Source organism: Bidens hawaiensis, unplaced genomic scaffold (assembly GCF_021521415.1).
Source record: "Bidens hawaiensis isolate Kalapana, Puna unplaced genomic scaffold, B.hawaiensis_p1.1 tig00037725_1, whole genome shotgun sequence".
Classification (NCBI taxonomy): Eukaryota; Viridiplantae; Streptophyta; class Magnoliopsida; order Asterales; family Asteraceae; genus Bidens; species Bidens hawaiensis.
Genome location: NW_027496605.1, coordinates 147,115 through 171,598, shown reverse-complemented (window position 1 = coordinate 171,598; position 24,484 = coordinate 147,115). Strand labels below are relative to the sequence as shown.

Here is a 24,484-nt window from a genome sequence, read left to right as displayed (position 1 = left end):
ATGTTATGCTTTAAAGCAAGTTAATTTATGCTAAGACAAGAATTATGTTTTGTAATATATTGGTTGATGTTTTCATATTTCCGCGAAAAGTTTTAATTAACTCTGGTTTTAGAATTGTGTTTATGAGTAAATCCAACGCAAAGTAGGGCTCCCGGGACCGGGGCCTTACAAGTTGGTATCAGAGCATAAGTTCGAGAGAAATAAGCATCCTATATGCTTAGACTCGAACAGAGAATGGGACTTAAAGAAGAAAAAGAAGAAGATGTCAGTCCAAGAATGTCATGTGTCACTCAAGCAAGCTTAGAAGGTGATCATCTTGAGTAAGTTGATCTTGTGTATAGTGAAGGATGACTTAATTGCTAGATATAGAAATGTTTGTTTATGGGTGAAGGTGTGAAACGTATGATCGACTAACTGTTATAAGTAGAACCTAGCACAAGTGGACTCGCAAAGGGAAGTGTATAGGACACGGAGAGTAGCGTGATCAGCTAATCACAACTGGCCACTGTTATTACCTGTTAGCCTTACTATCTTTGTACTAAATAGTTCCTGAAGTGATGACGTTTGTGTTTTCCTATAGAATTCGAATGGTTGGTGCAAAGAAGACTACTGAATAAGGAGGGTGCACGGTACGCCGTGGTAGTCCTCTTTCATATCCAAATTCATTTACAGCGGCTCCTAATAGCACTTTATTAATTACATCAACAAATTACAATTGTTGAGCAACGGATTACACAACTTCACCCGGTTCAATTCAAGGAAGTAGAATTTGCGCGTTTAAGAACTCGATAGTGTGATTGGTAACCAATTCAACCAAAAATCATGAAAAACTCATAAAATATAATTCAATAAGTCATTATAAGAGTTTAGGAACTGAATTGATAGTCAATTTGGTCACACAACACACGAATCATATAATCCCCAAATCTAGACGAATCGAAGCCCTAATTTCAAACTATACCTAATTGACCGACAAAATAAAATCCAATAGCCATGAAATTAGAATATGAAACTACTTACGTACCTTAGAAGCTGATAGAAGTAAAAGCCCTAATTTAAACCTTCACAAGGTTTTCCATTTGCACAACCGACGCGTCCGTTCGCGTATAAATAACCTATAAACAATGTTACCGAAAACGTCCTCAAACATCAGTCCTGACAAATTTTCTCACATCCCATAATCATACCAGACAATACATAAAAGATTCACAGAGTCATACCATCGAGTATAAGTCGTTCTGAACCTATACGCACAACATCCCAAAGTACCGACGCCAACAAAAACTGAAATGGTCATAACTTGACCATACAAACTCTGATTCACGCAAATCACAAATCCATGAACTCGTCTCGACATGTCGGGCCATAGAAAACTACTATCACGAGCTGCCCCCACCCCCCACAGCTGCTAGAATTGAAAGCAGCCTCCAGGTTCGTTTGGTTTTATGCGTTAATAGTCGAATAGCTCGAAACCTTATCAAACAAACTCCGTTTTGGACAAATAATATATTCACGCATTCTTCTCGCCGAGCCCCACCAGAACCACCAGTTCCTGTTGCCATAAACTTCCGCCACCGTCGTGGGAAAACCAAGCAGTCTATCGGAAATTCGAACCCTTTCTTTTTTTGCTCATAACTTGGTCATATGAACTCGAAATCTAGCAAATAATATATCCACGCGACCACGTCGCTAAGAACCACCACCCTATACTGTGGCCGCCACCTTTCGCTGCCAGAAAAACAAACCTTCCGCCGAAACCAAACAATACCTGCTGATTTTACTTAGGCTAAACCGTTTCACCTTCTTGACCCTAAATCACTAGCCCACGGCTTTAAATCACCTTTAACCGACTACTACGGATTAGAATCGGCTCTAATAACCAGAAATCGATCAATAAACAATTTAATTACAATGAACGAACCTCAAAATAAAGTATCATAGTCTCAAATTACCCTTGAATTGAACCAAAATCGAATAAGAAGGGTGTAGAGGAAGCTGAGGTCGCATGCTAGGTGAGAGGTCATAGTTTTTAATTTCTTGATTTTACAATTTAGGTCACTCAAGTTTGCATAAACAAGTCCCTTAATCCCAAAGTTAACTAGATGAACTTTTGAAAAGAACCACAAGGACCCCGTGACTTCGATGATAACAAATCCATCAAATATACAAAGCCGGACAAATGATTTCATTTTCTAAGAATTTACAGGCGTTACACACTCATGAGTACTACCAATGCCCCGTCCAATCCTTCAGTGCCACCTCATTTCTATCATCAAGTACTCATAAACCAAAAAATCATAGCAACACCAAACCACAAGTATGCTAAAACTTGTTTGTTTTTTAGTTCTCCAAGCACAATAAATGTAAAAAAAAAATTAATCAATTTTATATGGTAAATATTTGTCATGAAATGAAGTCATACACCCTACCTATATTGGTGGCACATCCCCTCTAAGAAAGCTAAATTCCTAAACTTATTTCAAAAGCAGAAACTTGATAGAATGTATTCCAATAAAATTTTGATCTAAAAAGGCCACTACAAATACACAATATACACAATGTTTGGGAAGAGTTTAGGAAGGTAGTGGTACAGACAGGTTCCAATCTTGAAAATTGATAATATTTGGTACCAGTATCGAAATATTCGATTCAGTACCGATATTTCGTGTAAAATTCGGGAAATACCGGCACCGAAAACTCAAAACTTGTTACCGGTTCGTTACCGACAGTACGAAATTGGTATGGAATTCGGTACCGGTACCGGTATCAATGATACCATACCAAAAACACTCATCCGTAGACCATATACACCATGTCATGTTTAAATTATAATGTTACTTTTTTATCAATCATTTTATTTTATTTTATGTTTTTTTTTTATAAAATGCAATCTCTTTTTGTTATAAAAGATTACATATAAAAAATCATAAATTCCTTTGAGGTGAACATATTCCGAAGCCATTTAAATTTACGGGTTTGAGTTATACTTCAGGCACGAATGTAGGATTGAAAGCTATCAAATATTCTTTATGTAAATAAGAAATAATATAATTATATGTTCTCTTTTTTTAGGCACCCCAATGTCTTCTTTTTCGCACACAAAGGGTATTCATGGTCCGCGAGAAATCAAAGGCTTGCTTTGCTCTCTTCTCTCTTCACTTACTTTCTTTTTTTTACTCTCTTCTCTCTTTAGAGGGTCAAATTAAACAAAAAATACTCTTAACAAATGCCTCAACTAACAGACAAACTTGACTCCCCGAAGGGTCATCGGACCCCCCGGACCAGTTCCCACCGGCGGTAATTGACGATGGGCATTGGGCCATTGGCTAATAGTTGATCCATCATAGACTAACACGACACTCCGTCAGGTGGACGGCGGGCACCAGCCCACCCCCAAATCCGCTCCTAATTGAAAGCGTTAAGCATCCTTAATATCTTTAAAACATTATATCTTTTTTATTTACACAATAGGCAAAGTATAAAATTTTCAAATACACCACATCAACTATGAATTCATAACTATAAAATACAAAGTTACATCTTACATAAGTTACTTTTAACCGCAGATAGTGGGTAACCATCATTTGAATCAATGTAGGTTCAAGCTCTTGATCTTGATGAACAATAGCTTTACGAAGTCAGCTCTTGTGTTGTCCATATGTTGTTCACGTGTAGGCATCAAGGCTTGCATCCTTGGAATCAAGTCCAAGTCGACAATCAAACCCAATATAGAACTATGAATTTGGATTGAATAGCACTTAATCTATAACTAGAAAAATACTCTAAAACTGATTACAAACTCATTACATTAATCATAACTTTGATTAGGTTATATAAGTCATGACTCTGTACAATTGTTAATTAGAGATAGACTCGAACTCCTAATTAAACTATAAATAAAACCCACATGTTTATTTAATAATTTAATTAGCTATCATAAATTGAATACAATTCATTTAAATTATCCCTAACTAATTTATAAATAGTTAACCCAATTCCAGAACTTTATACGGACCCACTCGACCTAGCCCGACACTATCTTGTGTTCGAGAGCGAATTACGTCCAAGATGGAAGGCAATATATGGAAGGGTGGCAATGTTAAGTCACCTATAATGAATATAAAATATTATATGTGCACTTTTTAAGTAGAGAGCCATACTCTAGACATGGTGACTCAAAATAAGAGAGATGAAAAAATAAACACTCTCAACTCCATATGGGGTGTTTTGCATCAAAATCAACACTCAAGACTTGGTTTTAAGAGCTTTTAAAAAACGTTTGGTTTAGGTTTCAAAATTTTAATTTTTCGGTATTATTTTGATTTCTTTTTTACTATTTGAGCTTGAAAATATTTGAGTAAAAAAATTAGCCTCATGTAAAGAATTTGATCCCAACCTGACTCTTATTAATTAATAATAATTTAATCTCATAAATTTTGGCTAAAATATGTGTTACACTATATTAAATCATTATAAATTACTTACCATTTAAAATTAAAAAATGAAAATTCATAATTCGCTTCTTTACAGCATTTTTAGTTTAATAATTAAAAATGAAAAGTTATAATTCGGTTCCTTTCAGCTTTTTCAGTTTTAGACTTTAGTACACGCAAAACTTAAACCAAACCAAACCAAAATTTTTATTTTACAGGTTTTTGTTGGGTTTAGGTATTGCGGTTATGGTTCGGTTTTACGTAGTCCAAAGATACACTCAACACGACAACGACAAAACAACTAACTTTTGCACCGCAAACCTCCAAACGGTCACACAACATAACATCTGCAAGTATTGTCACTATAGATGAGTCAATCTGAACATTTGTTCTAGTTTTGCTTCCACTTCAATGGCAATCTTTAAAATACCTATTTCTAACATGAATCAAGAGGAGAAACAAAAAGAACATCAAATCACAACTACTGATTGTCCTCTGATTGTTCCAATTTCTTCTTCAAAGCAGTCATTTCTTTTTCTTGCTGCTTTTTCAAGTACCTCTGCGCGGTTGAATTCACGATCTTGACGAAAAAGTTTAACAGCATTAACCATACGATGGTGTTCCAAACTGAAGCAAACGATAGGTCCCATGATTTAACCTGAAAACACACAAATTCAAAAAACCAAGCGTTATAGATTGTAAAACAGGTGAATTGAGTAATGGGTCAAAAACAAGGGCCCGGAAACATATTTTTTTAGTTAATAAGTAAACTCTTGTTTCTTGTTTAGTTAAATCCTTTAGCATTATCCTTTTTGACAAACTCAACTCAAATCAACTAGGAGTGTTATTTGTGTGGAGTCGGTGATTGACGGCTCAATAGCTGAACCCGAACGCGACCGACATATTTATTCGTGTAAAAAGATCAAACTTTAAATGTTTTAACACTTTCTAAATAACCCCCATCCAAAACCTATATATTAACAATTTTATATTATTAAATGTGTCGTGCTATTGGGTTGTTAATTGTTATATTAGCTGACCCAGTATCTAACAACTTTCGTGCCGTCTCAGGAATGACGGTCTCTTAAAATAAACCAAGTTACAAATCTAACCAAGTTTCAATTAATTTAAGTGTCTTATAAAGTTTAATTTCATATCTCAACTTTCTTAATGAATTAAAAGAGTTATGGATTTCCTTTTCTATCATACTCAGTTTCCACCTTCAAACAAACCAACGCTCCAACATAAATCCTGAATAAAAATAATAAGGAAAACGACTATGCTTCCCAAATGGCCAAATACAAGATATTTTCAACAAAAGATGCCACATACAATGATACTTTCTTGCATGGCCATCATTTGTTGAACAATTGGACTAAAAAGCTAAGCATGAAGATTAAAAAAGTTGATTAAAAGTAATAAAAAAGAGGGTAACACTGACCTTAACGTTTGATGTGACGGGCAAAGGAGTGGCCATGTATTTCTCCTTCATTGCATGCAGTTTAGCTACAATGTTTGGCAGTGCAGAAGCCACCCCCGGAATGAAACCAAGCATCCATATTAACTCGTTTTCTATCCAGTCTAGAAGTTGATTGTTGCACACCGAGATGATAAATACCGTCTGCATAAAAACGTCTCTAATAATTACTTTTATCACATAAATTATTTTTAATATTTTGAGAAAACAGATTATGTTTCTATGATAATTTCAGAGTTACATAAACAGTTACAAATAATAGGTATAGCATATCAGCTGCAACAGTTACATAAAAGTTACGAATTTACCCTTTCAAGTTCTACTCAACCTTTTTTTTCTAAAAATATCTTCTTGAGCAGTTTATTTAGTAACTTAAATATTAAAAATTTGGCAAAACAGTCAAGCACCTACATTTTACACAGGCTTTTCCAAAAAAAACAAAAAATCTATTTATTACATAAACAGTTTTGAAAAAATCAGCATCAAATCAGCTGGCTACAGATATGATTGTCCAATGGTACAGTAAATTGACTTACCCTTTTAGGTTCTACTCTTTCTTTTTGTCAAATTCTAGAAAGGGCAAAGAAATTACTTATTTACCCTTTCACAAAATTTGACAGAACAGTCAAACATCCATTTATTACAACTTTAACTAGCATAAGCATATCCAAAATCTATTTCCTATGATTATTTCAGATTTACATAAACAGTTTCGAATACTATCTAAAATCTATTTCCTACAGCCCATTTATCTAATTCGAATTACTTAATATCAAATAATCTCTCAAAATGCAAAATGCCAGATACCCCTATATTAAATATAGTAGTATTTGAAACAATCATGAAAGTTTAGAAAGAGAAAAATGAGCATGCCTGAATGTGAGTTTTCACAATTGCCTTCCCAATTAGGGTTGCAAGAAAAAACTCCCAAAATGGAATTCCAAACTGCCCACACATTATGCCAGCAAGGTCAAATAGAGGATTTGGCACCTACATAAATAAATAAGGGTGAAACATACATGAAATGCGCGGTATCAGAAACCGACAACCTTTAAAAAATGTAAAAAGGTGGATATAAGAAAGAAAACCAACCGAAGCAAGAATTAGAATAGTGAAGAAGTTCAAATACTGTGCATGTGAGAGTAACCAACGCTTCATATAATTCAACTTTGAAGCAACTCCATTATCCTCCGTTGAGGTTGCATCCAGTTCTTCTGCAGCATCTATTTTCTTACCCGAGATACTTGCTGCAAAAAGAAACAATTGGTTAAAAAACAAACAAAAATAATTCTGAATTCCAATAAATCTTGCATGCGGATAATAATTAATAACTGCATTAGCAACTGCCATTCAAACTGTCCAAACATGGCAACTTAAGCTTTTACCCAGCATGTACGAACCAATCTAACACGAACAATTAAAGAAACGAGGTTTTTTTGTTTGTGTTCGTTCGTTAAGAAAATGAACGTGATATGTTTATAATATTATAAGCAAACGGTTCACGAACGTTAATGGATACAAACAAATGATTATACACGTAGATGGATGAACATAACCAAGCAACCACCAATTACAAGTACATGTGAGCATCAATCTGGTAAAACTAAAAAAGTTAAATAACTAGACCAAATTGTAAAATGTGATAATTTAATTTCAGAAACTAGACTAAATTGTAATGGGCCTTAATATTTAAATAAAAATATAAAAAGATGTAAGCTAACAAGCATAAATGAACAAACAAGACATGATTTTATGTTCGTTTGTTTGACTAGAGGAACACAAATACTTGTTCATGGCCGTTCGTTTATTCAATAAACGAACATAAGCGAGCTTCCCGCTGAATAGCTCACTGAATGTTTGGTTAATTTACAGCCTATAGCCACATCTTTATTAAAAAAAAAACATTATCTATTTTCAATAAAAAGCATAAACCTTAAGAGAGAATGTTTGGTAACATAAAAAATCTAGACAAAAACGATTCTATACTCAAACACCATATAAAAAACAGAGGGTATATATGACATTTGACCAGTTTAAAGATTCAAGAAACTAACTGAACAACACACAAGAACAAATAGAGAGAATTAGAAATAGTAGAAGTATAACATACCTGCTCTTGAAATAAAATATGGCGGGAGCTCCCCTAAGGCGGTTCCGAGGCCCCAAAGAATAGCTTCTGCTTGTACTTTTGGCAATATGCTAGTAAGCGGAACCTGAATACCATGGGGAGTTGAAAACAATGCGGGGCCAAACTCTGAACAAGCTTTTTTAAGCCACGAAGGGCTTCGGTTTAACTGTATTGTATCATAAATAGCACTTTTAATATCCACTCGACCACACTGCATTGCTTTTATTGTGAAGAACGCGATATGTGGACCCAGATACAGAACAAAGGTGTGCAGCCCACTTCCTGATCAATCATAAAAAATAAATGAAGAAAATATTAGTTGCCATGTTTAACATGACTTCAAGGACAGTGAAATTGGACTGCAAAAACAAAATGACCTACAAAATATTTAGGTCTACTATATACACAGCTCCATGGAGAATGCACGTGTATAACTGGGTGTATATACACAAACATAAGAAGAAAACAAACAAAAAAGGCAAGAGAGAGGCAAGTGATGCATTAATGTTGATACTAGATGGTGTAATTTCATTCCGACTGACACACACACGCACATATAGAGGCGCGTTCATTTAAGAACCAAAGATTATGTTGAAAACTGCAAGAACCGCATAATGCATTTGTACATATTGCTTTATATGAAGTACATCTGACAGTTATGTAACCTACAATATTTCTCTCCCTCACTACGTCTAATCATATTTTACGCACAATGTACAAGCGCGTTATGCGATTCTCAACATAATATTGTATGAATCATGAGTTTCAGTAGCATTATTTATTACAGAAGCATGTAGAAGCTTGATGATTCTTATTTCTTAGGACTCCAAAGAGTTATATTTCCCCAAATAAAGTAGCCATAAAAATGGTTATGAGAACCAACTTTGCCGACTCACATAAAGAGACAACCCAAATTTGAGCCTAATATCCTTTAATGGCAGTTATATTATATTGGAATAAGTTGAAATATTTGGGTTGCCTCAAATCTTCTTAACCTAGTTTTCAGCTAATCATGTATTCAGGTGACAAAAAAAGCTTGTGAGCCGGGGGAGAAGTATAGATAAAAGCGCTTGCTTATTAATTGAGCTCACCAAGACCAATAGAAGACGCAACACCAAGGGCCACCCACCACAATACAAACCTTGCATATGCTAGAAGCTCTTCAACATGCTGCAGAAACAGATGGATCACATATTCATCATTAGCAGCGACAGAAACTTACTAAATCATTTCAAAGAAAAATACAATGTAACATCTAATCAAAAAATTTAAAGAACTTATTAGCATGAAGGTCATTGCCAATAATATGAAGGAAATCAGCCTACAATGAATCAGTAACTATAGAATTCAATAATGCACAATGACATACTTTATATGCTCAGCTGAAAAGCGATATTGAACATCAGCATATCATAACCATTGATTCCTAACAGGATTGCAAAAAATAAAATAAAATAAAAAACAGAAATATGAAGTACCTTTCCACGGGGACCATTTGAAGAGAGAAACCAGACAGCCCCTGCAACTGTGACTACGGCTAGAAGCATAAGCCAGACCCCATGTGTGAAAAGATAAACAAGTGATTTCTTTATATATTTAGCAATGGACAAAATAAAAAGCTTCAACGTTTGAAACGGCTGTGATGTTAGAGTCAGACTCTCGAGCTCTTGTTTATGCTTCTCACGCAGTTCTGTTAACATGAAAACAACAATTAGTTTAGTAAAGCCTAATATGGAAGACAGCCTAATATGACAGTCCCGCAGCCTCATTATATTTTGTGATTATTCATTTTAAAAGTTGAAAGATTTTACCATTCCAAACTAGTTTAGTAAAGCAACAAAAACTGCAACTAATAACAAATCAATGATTTCAGATTAAAACAACCAGGTACTGCAATATGAAAATGATTCAATGCCCGGTGGGACCACAACTTCACTTATAAAGTTATCCAGCAGATTCATTCCACTTTTCATTATATGAAGACAATTTTGTTTATTTTATTCAAATAGGTAAGTAAATCTTTTCTTAGTTTAAGCATAACAAACACTCAATCTAAAAAGGGGGGAAAAACTCGACTGAGTCTAAAAAGTGACAAGAATCACCATTTTGTCACGACTCATGAGACGTAGGATAATAATACAGATAACTCAATCCTCGTGTTTCACAAATGCCCTAATGGTTAGTGCTGTATCTACACATGTGAAGCTCAACCATATAACATTAACACCAGTTTGTAACACCAATATAGCAACAAACTACACTCCAATTCTGACAAATATACCATAAAAAAAAAAATTTAAATCCTGTTCACTACAAAACCTATTAAAACATACAAATTGTACAGCTTAATCAGGTGATAAATGACTAGTCACAACTTCCGAATCAAATTGATGTTATCACACCAGCTTCAATTCCTAATAAAACGACTAGCCACAACTTCCGAATCGATCCGAACTCGTATCAATCAGTACACAACATGATATTATTTCCATTTCTAGCAACTACGATCTTGTCACAACTTCAATTCATAATAACGCGACTAACAAATCAAACACTTCAGAATCAAATCAATCCGAACTCGCAACAACCAGTACGCATTAACTAACAATCAATCAGATCACATAAATCAGTACGAACTGAGACACCGCAGTTATTCATAAACAAAACCTAGCATAATCAAAGCCTATTAGAACATACAAACTACACAGATTAATCAGGTGAGAAATGATACTATTTCGAACGCAATTCCTAACATAACGACTAACAAATCGAACTCGTCTGAATCAAATCGATCTGAACTCGAATCAATCAGTAGACAAAACAGCATGACATCATCTCCATTTCTAAGAACTTGGATCTTATGACAACTTCAATTCATAATAAAACGACTAAGAAATCAAACTAACAGTCAATCAGATCACGTAAGTAAATCCATCCGTACGAACCGCAGCTATTCATAAACAAAACCTAAACCTAAACCTAATTCTTCATTGAAATGAAACACCGAACCTGAGATCGACGACGACATATCGAACGAACGAACGCCTGAGAAAACAAAACAAGATGTACGAGCAATCAATCAATAGATCGTTCGTCAACTACACTCACATCCAACTGATTTGAAGTAAAATGAAAATGAGTATAAAATATTGAAATCTGATGCAATCGGAATAATAACAGAAAGATAAGATATAAAACAGAGGTTTGTTTATCCGGAAGAAGAAGAAGAAGGTGTGCAGTGATAGGTGTATTGTGCGTGTGGATTTGTGCTTGTTGTTTCTTGGTGGTTGGGTATTGGTGATTGGTAAAAGTAAACACAACAAGAATACGGTGGTAGTTGTGTAAACATTTGGGAATTGGATTTTGATATTTTGTTATTAATTAATGTTTTTGTTTGTGTTCCCCGATTTATTTCCCCTTTGTTTCTTTTCACCAGTGATAATTAACTAATAGGGTAAAAAAGTATATATATTTTGAAAAGTTATTATAGGATTGCTTTGATGTGGTATTTGATATTTGTAGAAATAACGTATGTCATTTTGATTTTCATTTGTAGGGTGAGTTGACTTATTGAGTCATTAATTAACTTGAGTTTCATCAAAGTCTAATGCGAAACTCGACTTACAGTATTTATTAAAAATTATGAACCCAGTTAACTCGGTTTACACTTTTATGAGATTTAGACTAAGTTGATGTTAGTTCAGCTCAATTCAGCATGCTTACTTGACACCCTAATTTTAGTTTTCTCGTCATGAAATAAATGGGGTCAGAATTAATTGACGTTATAATTGTGTATGTTTTTATCTAGTTATAGATTTCTGCTATATATTGAACTTATGCTCACTCTACGTATGGAGCCTCTTGACACGGGCTGGTATGTGAGGCCACTTTCAGACAATCATTTCGTCGTGTTGGGTTTATGGGAGTGAACCAAACTCCGAAACAATGGAATTCGAGAAGCACAAACACTTTTGGGATACACGCTTATATAGTCACCAAGACTCACAACTGGAAACTCAATTAGTACAACACGATTTGAGTAGACGTGGTCTTTAAACGTTTAACACGTCAACTAAAGGGACTCTCATAAGTATTGATCTCGATAATTATTCATACTGACACCAGATGAGAATCCTAGAGTACTATGTTCTATTCACATGAGAGATTCTTAGCCATCATCCTAGATCGGTTACGTGGAAACACCTTCCACCGTTGAAAATGTTGTCCGTCGTCGAACTTTTATTGCCGACAACCAAATTCTAGCCTCACTTTGATTTTGTGAACCAGATAAGATAAATACCCCCATGGCATTCCTGGAAAGAAAGATACTCTCCTACCATTATTGCTTAATCATTATTTAAGAATTTTTTGAATATTTACTTTCATTTCGTTCCGTAACTGTTGTGTATCTACACAAATCAAGCTCAAACCATATAACATTAACACCACTTTAATTGTGTCACCAATATAGTAACTACGTCCACTTCAAAACACATGTATCAAAATTTAAAAATAAAAGTAAAAAATTCATGTTCCTTTCAAAACCATTAGAACACAAAAAAGTATGAACATAGGGCCGGCTGGGATAGGGATGAGAAAAAACGATTCGGAACCGCCAGAACCGAGAAAACGAACAGGTGCCTCAGAATCGTTAACGTGTGTTACCTTATAGTTTTCGGTTCCCAGTAGGCATTAAACGTTTCCCGATTCAGTTCCGGGTAAAACCGACAGTTCCAGACGTGGAACCGAAGAACAAACTTATTAAATAAATTTACCAGTCTTCATTTTTTATAGGGTAACTTATTAGCCAGCATTCATTCAATAATTCTTTAATTCAAATATTCTTTCTTTGCGTTCAATACCTAACAGTCAAGATCAATTTTGATTCAAGCTTTCAAGGTAATATAGTATAAAATGATACGATCTTCCTTTAATCTATCGCCACTAATGATTTAGTTAACTTTAACAATTAGGTTTTAATCAAATAAATAATGGATGTTCATGTTGTAATCTTAACAAATTTTACCGTGAAAGAAGACATACAATTATATAAACTTGTGCAATTTTCAAAGTTTGCACAACCCATTTGATAAATAAACGACCGAACCGGTTCTAGCACAGAACCGATTAGCAAGGACCGACTTTACCTGTTCTAGAACCAAATCGGTTTACCATAATAGGTTCTGGTCCCGTTTTTATTTTCCAATCATTTTCGGTACCAGTTTGGTTCCCGTTCTGATTTGGTTCTTATGGTTCCAAACTATTGCACAACCCTAGCTGGGTAATGCTGGTTGTTGAACTGTCGGCCAGGGCACGTAATTTTTAGAGGACAAAATTTTTTAAATATTTATTATTATATATACATTTAAAAATATAAAACTTGTAAAACATGACTTGATCTTTGCCATTTTATAATTACTAGGCCTAAAACATTTTTTTATTCATTCGTTTAAATTATTGGGCACAAACTAAAACTAAAAACTAAAAAAACTAAATAGAACCAAATGCAAAATAAAAGAAATAGCGGTCAATTCCATTGGTTCCTTCTTTATTTGCGAAAGCTGAAACAATGACCAACCCTGCTGGCCATCACTGTTGGTTCGTCTTTGACCACCAGGCTCCCCGCGGTTGACCAAGCCAACCACCAAGGACGAAGCCATCTTTTTTTTTCAATGTTAGGAGAGGTTCACGAATCATCAGTTATTACGTCATTTGATTTTAATAATATATTTTTCTATGTTTCTTGTTATAGCATTGAGCTATGTTTAAAAAAAATAGCTTAAATATTTCGTTACTCATTAGGTCTTGGCCAAAGGTATTTAAAACGTATAAACATAAAAGAACTAATCAAATACTTTTGAATCAATCAATTATCATGCATTATCCAAAAATCGATCAAATGATAAAAAAAAATGTAAATCAGTACAAATTTGTTGAAAATCAAACCTGAAATCGACATATCGAACCGCTGGGAAAACATAAGTTGCTAGTAGGATCGATCGAATGCCGTCTGCAATTGCATACTAAAACGCATAATTCATCATTGGATTCAACTGATGGAGTAATGAATTACGAATCTGACACAATCGGTAGAACAAGAAGAACAAACAGAGGTTTGTGTGCTTTTTGTTTGTTGGGGGTCTCGAAAATATAAAAAACATGAATAAGGTAGTTGGAATGAGTTCAGACATAGTAAAGACTTGCATTGATATTGCTGTTTGTTTTTGTGAGTTTTCACATTTATTTTTTAATTTTCTTAATATGTTATCTCATATTTTATACTTTATTATTTATAAATTGTATAAGTTTAGTAATTGTCGTAGTGCTTTAGTTAGACTAGCATTACAAGGGAAGCAAAGATTTGGGTAGAACTTCGTAAGGTTTCAAATTTGAATTATATCTAATCCAGGTTTTACCACGGTGGACATTGGTCAGCGAGTAAACAGTAATGATCATATGGGGCCGCCCCTTTTACCGATGGGTTACTTCGGTAACCGGACTTTATTCATTGGTTGTTAAAAAAAGTAAATTGTATGAGTTTGCTAAAGTTGTATAAAAAGCAGATAAAAGTTAGGAAAATTGGTTTTTATTGATCTAACTATTTCATTTTTGTCGGCGCTGGTCCCAACTTTCATTTTGGCTGGCAAAGGTCCTAACTTTAACATTCGTTCTTCCACCAGTCCGCGACTGACGGAGTACTAACTCCGTTATGTTTTTGCTGATGTGTCCATCTGAGTTGTCAAAAAAATGTTACGTGGAAGCCACCGTGGATATGGATTTATACTTAGCTTGTTACATTCTTATATCATCCGTAATTCTTCAACGGCTCAACCAAATCAAAATCCCCAATTAATGTCCAGAACCTTTGTGAAAGTATTAAACTCGTCTTCGAGTCTGTTCTTCGACTCTTCGTTTTCGGTGTCAATGTCTGCAATTGATAAGTCAATGGAGCCCAGCAGCGCCGTAGAGGACGGAGGTGGGTTTGACGTGGATTAAAATGACGGCGTCGCCGGGACGGAGGTACTGGTTGACGGCGATGCGATGCGGCGTTGGGCGGTGGTAGTGGGGGTGGCGAGAGTGGCGGGGGGACGGTGGTGTGGGGAGGTGGGTTTGAGTTTGATGGTTGCGATGGGTGGGAGGTCGGAGTCCGGTAGGGGTTTCTGATTCTCCGGTTGCATGGTGGGGTTAGGGTTTTGACTGACGGTTGACTTGAGATTGAGAATAAATGATCGTTCAATTTCATATCCACGGTGGATGCCACGTAACATTTTTTTGACAACTCAGATGGACACATCAGCAAAAACATAAGGAGTTAGTACTCCGTCAGTCGCAGACTAGTGGAAGAAACGAATGTTAAAGTTGGGACCGTTGCCAACCAAAATGAAAGTTAAGACCAACGCCGACAAAAATGAAATAGTTGGAACAAATAAAAACCAATTTTCCTAAAAGTTATAAAGGTGAGTTGGCTCTTGACTTCACTAAAGTTTAAAATAAGTCGGTTAAAACTCGAATGCTCTTGTTAAAGATTATGAGCCAAGCATGGTTACGGTTAAATCAAGTCAGGTTGATGCACTATCGACATTCGTAATTTTAGGAATGTCATCACATAATGGTTGAGGCTAAAGATTAGCATAATAATTTGATGTTAATAGCTTTGTATAAGTTTCATTTAATAGTAGAAAATTTGTTGTATATCTAGGGATGGTGTTGAGACGGGCATTAGTAACCTCAGTTTCATAGCCGATTATAAAATCGTGTCTCATATACGTAACAATACATGTATCTAGATGGTAATTACCCAAAAGGTACCAAGAATACTCATTAATTTCTTTAAAACCACTTGGTTGGGGTTTAGGAATACATTTCTTACTACTTAAAAGTTATATATCTCTGTTACCCAATAAATTTATAAATATGAAAAAGAGAGTCAGTGAATTTGTAGAATATCTTATTATCCTAAAACAAAGAAAACAAAAAGGAAATGTTTACGAGTATAGTTCTGGCAAAAGAGAGTATGTACGTTTCTAGTAACAGGTATCATCTAAAATCATGCTTGTCACATATACACAAAAATTGTTGGATTAATATTATGCCAGAATACATTTATCTTATGTTTTAGGTTTGGGTAACTACGTATATCAAAGGTATACATGCTGTGCATGTGGGGAGCCGTCTTAGTGAGACCACATGCGATGTTATCCATACCATAATTTTGTGACCATGGGTTCATTAGAGTTTTCCTAAATATTGACGTCAATGTGTAACAACCATTCATTTTGTAACATCTTAGACGAATCTCACATTGTTATGTTTTGCTCATATGAGAGATATTGGGCAATAAGGAATATCTCATCTTAAATCACCAACGTATTTTGGCCGTAATGGTCGTGAATAAAAAGAAAATTATATGGTTCAACGTACTTGGGTAAGGTATTTAAAATATGGTGACTTCCAGGGGAATCTGGATCCAAGCAAGCAATGAATCAACCACCACGAAACCAACTTTTAGCCTCATAATCAAAGAAGTGAAATTGCTAGTTGTAGAGTCAGCAATGGACAACATTAACAGAAGGTGCATGCGTTTCTCACTAGACGCTACACACCTAAAGACAAGGTGACATATAGGGCCAACTATAGGGTAAAGTAAATATAGCAAGCAGCGTTTTAGGACCAAAAATCAGAGGGGTCATATTCTTTTTTATTAAAAAGAAAAAACTAATTTAAATTTTTGTAAGAGGCTACATATTATTAACACGGCCCACATGCTTCAGCCCAAAATAGGCCTAACCATGGAACCCAGCAAACAAAAACAATATGTAGTAATGGAAAGAAACAATTACAACAGAAAGTTACAGAATAGACTAACTAGTTTTTAACCAAAGGACCACTTCTTCCTTGATCATCTCCAAAACTTAACATCCCGAGCTCGTTTATCGCTAAAAATCACATCGTTCATGTATCTTCAAATTACCCAAACATGATCAAGAAAACCGCTTGAAATCACTTTTTCTCTTTCATTAACGGTTGCATTAAGCCCAAAATCCAAAGTCAGGTATAGGGGAAGCCAAAGGACACACGACTCTGGCTCTAAAACAATTAACATTTTTATAATTAAAATTCATGATTATTGATAAAGCAAATCCTAGTCTAATATGAGTGACATTTGAGAGTAATATGAGAGTGATTGTGAAACACACTGTTAAAGAGTTATATTTATTGATGTGAACCATATGAGCATTGTTACAAACATATAGGCTATTTATAGAGGAGACAATACAACATCTACAATCGTACTATTATTCGTAACGGCCAACCACATGCAAAGGCTGTCCTTTTTCAGTTGTGACTATTATTCCTCGCACAATATTCCTTCTTGTCTTTAGTGAGTAGATGATTTTCTTTTCTCTTCTGTAACGATGCTTTAACATGGGTGTAGATGTCATTTATGAGGTGTCACCCCTATAATTATAAAAGAAAAATCATTTTAATGATAACATATCTTTCGTTACCATTCTAGACCGTTTTAGATATTATAAAAGAGGTTACACGAATGATCCTTATGATAGGTTGAAATTTCACATTTAAGATAGAATTAAGCATTGTATTCACTCCCATCATCCTTTTGATCCCTCTGTGAGTTTCTGTAAAAAAAAAAAAAGTTCATTAAGCTTGATAAATTGGCTGTCTACCCTTTTTTGTTAAAAAAGAAGAATAAAAAAGTAAAAGTAAAACCCAATTAGGTACACAACGCATACGACCCCGATGCCCTTCAGTCTTCACATGTTCTTTTAGGCAAGATCTAAATTACTCCCGGTCGACTTGGTACACCTCTCCAACCTCAACTCCGAGCATACTCGAGGCCATCTCCACCCTCACCCATGCCTGCCACCATGTCTCATTTCCAAACATACCCGACAACATCCTCCATACATGACTGCCGACAACAACTTCACCGATAAAAATTTACAACGATTTGAATGTTGTTCATGAAAATATTACTGATAAACTTGTGTAGCTTTTACAATAATAAAAGTAATAAAACATAGTTTCAACTTTCAATAATTAGATAAGATGCAATTTTATTATTTAAAAAAAAATAATTAGAGGATGGCTCTATAAAGTTAAGTGTAGTTTGGCTCATGGAATTTTCAGAAATGAAATACTATGGTCGGTGTCACATAAACTGTTTTTAGCTCGTGCCTTTGACCTTTTATTAAGATTTATTGGGATTTTAGCCAATATGGTATAATGGTTTGATCGTTGGCTTGTGGTGGTAACTGATAAGTCCTTGGAGCGGAATTTCGACCCGTAGAAATAAGCACCCTTTTTTTTTTTTTTGCTAGGTCTAATGTTTTAGGTAAAACATAAAATATATAATTATAGGTAAAACAATTATAGTTTTGTTTGTTATAATTATAGCGTATTGCCAATAGCTACAACATTTTTTTTTAAAGTTATATAATTATATTTAGTATTTTTTTTTTTTTAAATATGTAAACATAACCGTTGAAATTTATATAATTACATTTACGTCTAAGTTGTGCAGCCACTGTTTGTTCCCTTTGCTTTAATATTTGTATGATGATATCCTCATTTTGGTTAGCCAGGTGTCCGCTTTCTTCCTTTTTGTTGCACGTACGTTTTGATGCTTACACGCATGTCTACTTTATATCAGAGAGTGACAGATTTCTATCTCTCTCTCATTCTCTCTACACGTATCTCTTTTCTCTTCTCTCTCACGATCCATAGCGGCGGTGCCTGAGCCTCTCTCTCTATACATATGCGACCACCACCACACCACCATCGTCGTTTATTAATTTTATTTAAGACTAGCTAGGTTGTTTAGCCAAGGAGTGACTGCTATAAGTTATTCCAACCAATTCCTCCATTATAAAAAGAAAAAAAATTTATTTGTATACAAATTTGAAACCTTTAACACTTTAAATACATATTAATTCCAATTGTATCCATTTGTATACAAGTTTCAAACGGAGTTAACCAATACCGTTAAAACCTCCCCCATATGAGCGGTATTTTCGTCTATTCAAATAAAAAATAATCCAAATATCATATCAGACCAATTCAAAAATTTAAGTCAATTACAAAAATACATTGTTTAGTTTTTTTTAATATTGTTCCCAAACAACAACATTTAAACCTTATGACATAATTTTGATTTTTAATGATATTTGGGAAAGAGGATACATTATATGAAAATGATAATGTCTTTATGCTACTGTTAGTGAAAGTCCATTATGATTGCAGGTACCTAATGGTATACTGTTAGTGAATAAAAAAACTAACATTATGCATGAAAATCTGACAATATATTCCTACAATATATGATCTGCTACAATATATATCGCAATCTGATGCAATATATTGGTCACATTTATGTTGAAGTCAAAAAACTGAACTTAACATTTTGGTAAATGCTTGAATGGGTAATTAGATCAAAATTCAATAGTTTAACTAGAAGGTCAAATGTTGATCATGAACATGTGCACCTTAATTATACCACATTTATGTGTTTTCAAATTGTGTTTAAATTATATTAGAATCGCCTCCTTTTTATACAAATAAATTATGTTCCATTTAAATCTTGTAAACACAGTTTGACTATTGTCAAACTATTATAGAAAGTCAACTACTACTATTTTCTTTGAGTTAGCCTAATTACAACATTATATATAGGCATGTAAATGAACCGAACGAAAACGAGCATGTTCGTAGGTGTGTATTTAACTTTTAGTGAAAATGAACACTTAATCGAAAAAATTTTTTGTTTCATGTACGTTCATTTTAAAATTGAAAATGTTCTTGTTCGTTTAAAAAAATAAACATATTCATGTTTATGTTCTTTTAAAAATGAACAGTTTAAAGCATAAACGGTTTTATTGGAATAGACAAAAATATCCCTCATGTGGAGGAGGTTTTAACGGTTTGGTTAACTCCATTTGGAACTTGTATACAAATGGATACAACTGTAATTAATACGTACTCAAACTGTGAAAGGTTTTGAATTTGTATACAAATGGATGGAAACAACAAACCACAGTTATACAAACAGATTTTTTTTTCTTATAAAGAAGTTACTTTCCTCAACATAGCTATTGAATTTTAACTACTTTGCACGCTATTTGGAAACTAATGTGCTGTTTGTTTTTTCAGAGGTAAAATGTCTGCAGTCTGCGGACCACATCTGCAGACATTTATAGCAGAAGAGGTGGACCAAACCTCTGCACTCTACAAGAAGAAGACTGTTTATTTTTTAACGTCTGCACACTGCTAAAACTTTCAATATAAGCTCTTTACCAAAAACACAAATTATCCAGCTAACAATTAAAACTATATAAATCCAAATTTTATACCTCTGAACTAGCAAATTATAAAACTTGCATTAACAATTTTCCACGTGAATGTTTTTTCCTCCAAAAGTTTCTTTAATTGTTTTCGAAAGTAGATAGTTCAACATAATGAATGAACCGAGCCAAAACTCGAGCTTAAAACAACTCACAAGCCGATGACATAAACCTAAACTTTCTACAAATCTTTTTCAACTAAAAACTTTCTATAGACTTTTTACAATCCTTAACTTTATACAAATTTTTTCAACTAAAAACTAATAATACTTGAACAATTATGCAAAATTATAATTGAACAAAAAAAAAACTAATCAATTAACAACTCAATTGAACAAATCAATTAACAAGAATTCAATTAACAAAAACTTAATAACTTAATTGATATCTGATGGAAATAATGAGTTTAGAAGAGGCTGGAAGACTATGGTCCAAGTCTGCACCAAGAAGAGGCAGACGTTTTTTAATGAAACGTCTTCAAAAAAACAAACAGTCTGCAGAGGGCAATGTCTGCGCGTGGTCTGCGCGCTGCAGACAAAAGAGGACAGGAAAATCTTTTGTAAAAAAACAAACATCTCCTAAGAAACAAATTTATGCAGAAAATCGCTATATGCCATTTTATGACTTCGTTGAGGCTATTTGGAAAGTACGAAACGAGATAATCTTCGGCAATTCCTTCATCCTCCCGGACAAAATTTTCGAATACACCGAGACGAGTGATAAAAAACAAGGCAAAATTTAAAAGTCTTGTACAAGAGGATTCATGTTGTTTCAATCTTGTATTGTAAGTTTGTGACTTTGTGGTGGCTTCTGGCTAGTGCATTTATTTTATGAAATGCCCGCAGTTCCAAAACAAATCAAATAAAAAACCTATTGTAATTTCAAACAATCGTGAATAGAGATCACCATTCACCAAAAAGCCCTTCCTAAATAAATTCTTCAACAATGGTTCGTCACCAAGATTCCAACTTCTTCAGTTGAGCCGAGTTGCTCACGAACTACTCTTGCTCGGATCGATAAGAAACTTGAAATGAGCCGAGCTGAGCCCGGGCCTCAAATAAAGCTTGTTTAGTTATCGAGCACGAGCTCGAGCCTTGTATGTCAAGCTCGTTTAGGCTCATCAAGCCTTAACGAGCCTTGTGCTAAGTTTTAATTCTTTTTAACTTGTATGCATTAATTTGCACTGCATAATCAAGCTTGAGCTGAGCTTTGACTCGTTTAAGGTACTACATGAGCTCGAGCGGAGCTTAGGCGCGTTTAGTTTTTTCTCCAAATAATTAAAAAGTGTATATAAAATAATTATAAAATAATAAGCCAGCCGAGCCGAGCTCGAGCTTGAAAAGACAACTCATGAGCTGAGCTCGAGTTTTAGAAAAAGAGCTCGAAACGAGCTGAGCTCGAGCTCACGCAAGACAAAATGAGCCGAGCTGAAGCCTAGTTGAGCTCGGGCTCGGCTCCTCAAAGAACCAACCTGCAATTGGAAGAACAAGAATCAACTGCAAACGACTTAACGATGAAAGACCAGACCAAAAATTGATTAAGAGCTAGTGCATTTTGCGATCTGACAATGTCAAGATCAATAAACAGAGATGAAGACATACACGTTGAATTTGAAACTGATACATTAGATTGGATGTATAAGAGGGGTTCAAAAAATATCAAAAGATGAATATGAAATTTGTTTAACAAGTTACAGCTTTTAGCTTATAATTGTTGCCTTGTTGGAATTCTAACAAATTTACAAACCAAAGACATCAGAATCTACTAATTCAAATCCCTTTTTAACTTCGAGTTCTAAACATTCTAATTTTTTTGCATAAGATTATTTTTAACCAAGTTAGCGAAATACACGACACAAGTGCGGATTAATGTTCCTACTGCCAGGAACGAGATCGGTACATCACAAGTACCAAAAATCAATAGAAACGAGTACCGATATCCATACCAAAATACTAAATCAGTACAGGTACAAGTATTCGGGACAAAAATTTCATCCCTATCCATTACGAAGCATTGTTCCCGCAACACAAAAGTTTTGTAAGCCAAATAAGTAATTCATCTAGTGTAATACACGAGTATCTAAGATAGTAAATCTAATACGGGAAGTTGTGATAAAATTTTGGTATGCACCATAACGATAAAACCATTCATAAGAAACCACAAAACAAAAACACTAAATCCATCAAACCAACTAACTAATCATCAGCCGTAGCCAACTGCAAAGACAGCAACTCCTCTTCGGGTATAATCTTAATACTACAATCCGATTTCGGATACGACACACACAACAACGAGTAGCCTTTCTCAATCACATCATCACTCAACATCCCTTCACTCTGATCCACATTTCCAGAGAGCAACCTCGCCGGGCACGTCATGCAAACTCCGAGTTTGCAGTCATGCGGAACGTCCATTCCGGAGTCCAACGCCTTTTCGAGTATCGTCTCGTCTGGTTCTACTTCGAGGTCGACAGTTTGGCCTTCGTGTTGGATGGTGACTTTGTAAAAGCAGGTGGTGGTGTGGCGGAGGCGGAGGTGGGGGAGGGGGAGGGGGTATGGGCGGAGAGTGGCGGTGGTGAAGTGGTGGTGGGTGGGAGGGGTTGTGAGTGGGAGGGGTGGTGAGATGGTGGTGGGAATGGTGGTAGTTGACATGGTGGGTTTGGGGTTTCTGTGGTTTGATGGAGGAGATGTGCTTGTGGTTGTTCTTTTCTGGTTTTGATAAGGTTTTGTTTGTGTGTAGCTATCATTGTGCGGATTTATTTCTCATTTTCTTTATTTTTTTCTTTTTCTTTTGTCACTTTTACCCAAAATCTACCTAGACGTAAACTAACATGACTCGAAAAATCCGAACCTTATAAAAGGCTAACTCGAACTCGAACCCGAACCAAAGTAATACGAGCTGGTTCGTGGGTCGGATTCCAGGTTTCGGGTCCCTGAAAAACCCAAATAAACTTTTAGCATTAAAACCAAATACGTTTTAGTATAATAGACTGAGACTTAGCCGCTAAGGTTACTAGAATTTGGTCGAGATCGACTGTTCTTATTCCACCCATTATGAATAGATTGTTTATTGCTAATTAATGTTTTCGATTTATGAATAAAAACAACCATCATCAAACACCCAAATCATGGCAAAATGAGGTTGCATATGTTGGTTTTGTTTATTATGGTTGGACTTCGTTAAATTTTACTCTTTTCTCGATTGTTTTATTGGGTTATTTTTGTTTTGTTATTGTTTTATTTACCTTACGAATGAAGAAGAATATGTTGGATTTACATCAATCGATTTGCATTCTCACTCCAATCAAAATTCCTAAACATCAGGTTGAAATTCAGAAAAAACTTATCGAAATTAAGTTTTTTTTAACGAAGGTCCAATGAAAACAATTACTGTTAAAAATGAAACTAGTAGCAACTATTTTCAGACGTAATATTATTATCGGCGAACTATTAAACCCAATTTGTCTTCTATATTTAAAGCAAATAACTATTTTGGTCAATGTGTTCGTTCCTTTTTACAGTTTTTGACTAAAAAGTGTTTTTTTAAACGAATCAGGGTATGTGGTTTGAATTATGTAACTGTTTGGGTCACTCGTCCAAATCCAGTTACAATATTTGGTTAAATAAAAGTGACATGCCTGGCACATTATAGGCAATTTAGTCTTTTTTCTTCACCAAGTTTTAAGTGCATTTCCATCGGTGTTTGTTAGAAGTTTTTGTTGACATGGAATGGTGCAAACAAAAGTTTACGGATGGAGACAAACGTTGTGGAAGTGTTTGTTTGTATTCTCAAACGTTTGAAATGTGGGTTTGTAGTGGCCCCACCACAACCACTACACACAAATCATATATACATATACATATATATATATACATATTTATTATATAGTAGTAAAAGTAGGTAATAATATGGAAGATGAGGTGAATGTTTTTATTGGTTTACGGGTGGAGTAAAAAGTGATGTTTTTTAAAGAAATAGTTAGAGTATGATGTAGCGATGAGGTGAAGTGTAACATCCCGAAATTTCCAAAATGATATTAATTATATTACTTAATAATAGAGGGAAAGTTTACTCGGGTTATCGG

At 34.7% G+C, this 24,484-nt stretch overlaps 1 protein-coding gene and 1 pseudogene across 1 annotated transcript; both read right to left on the bottom strand.

Annotated features, from left to right (window-relative positions):
• Positions 1-4,785: 4,785 nt before the first annotated feature.
• Positions 4,786-14,024, bottom strand: LOC143589687 (vacuole membrane protein KMS1-like). The gene is made up of 8 exons (XM_077070381.1): positions 13,985-14,024; positions 9,517-9,728; positions 9,130-9,208; positions 8,021-8,320; positions 7,003-7,157; positions 6,784-6,900; positions 5,875-6,054; positions 4,786-5,091 (listed from the first exon to the last, which is right to left on the bottom strand). The coding sequence occupies exons 1-8, from the start codon at positions 14,016-14,018 to the stop codon at positions 4,915-4,917; spliced, it is 1,254 nt and encodes a 417-aa protein (XP_076926496.1). The 5' UTR covers positions 14,019-14,024; the 3' UTR covers positions 4,786-4,914.
• Positions 14,025-22,595: 8,571 nt separating this feature from the next.
• Positions 22,596-23,051, bottom strand: LOC143589688 (ferredoxin C 1, chloroplastic pseudogene; annotated as a pseudogene).
• Between the last annotated feature and the right edge of the window lie 1,433 nt (positions 23,052-24,484).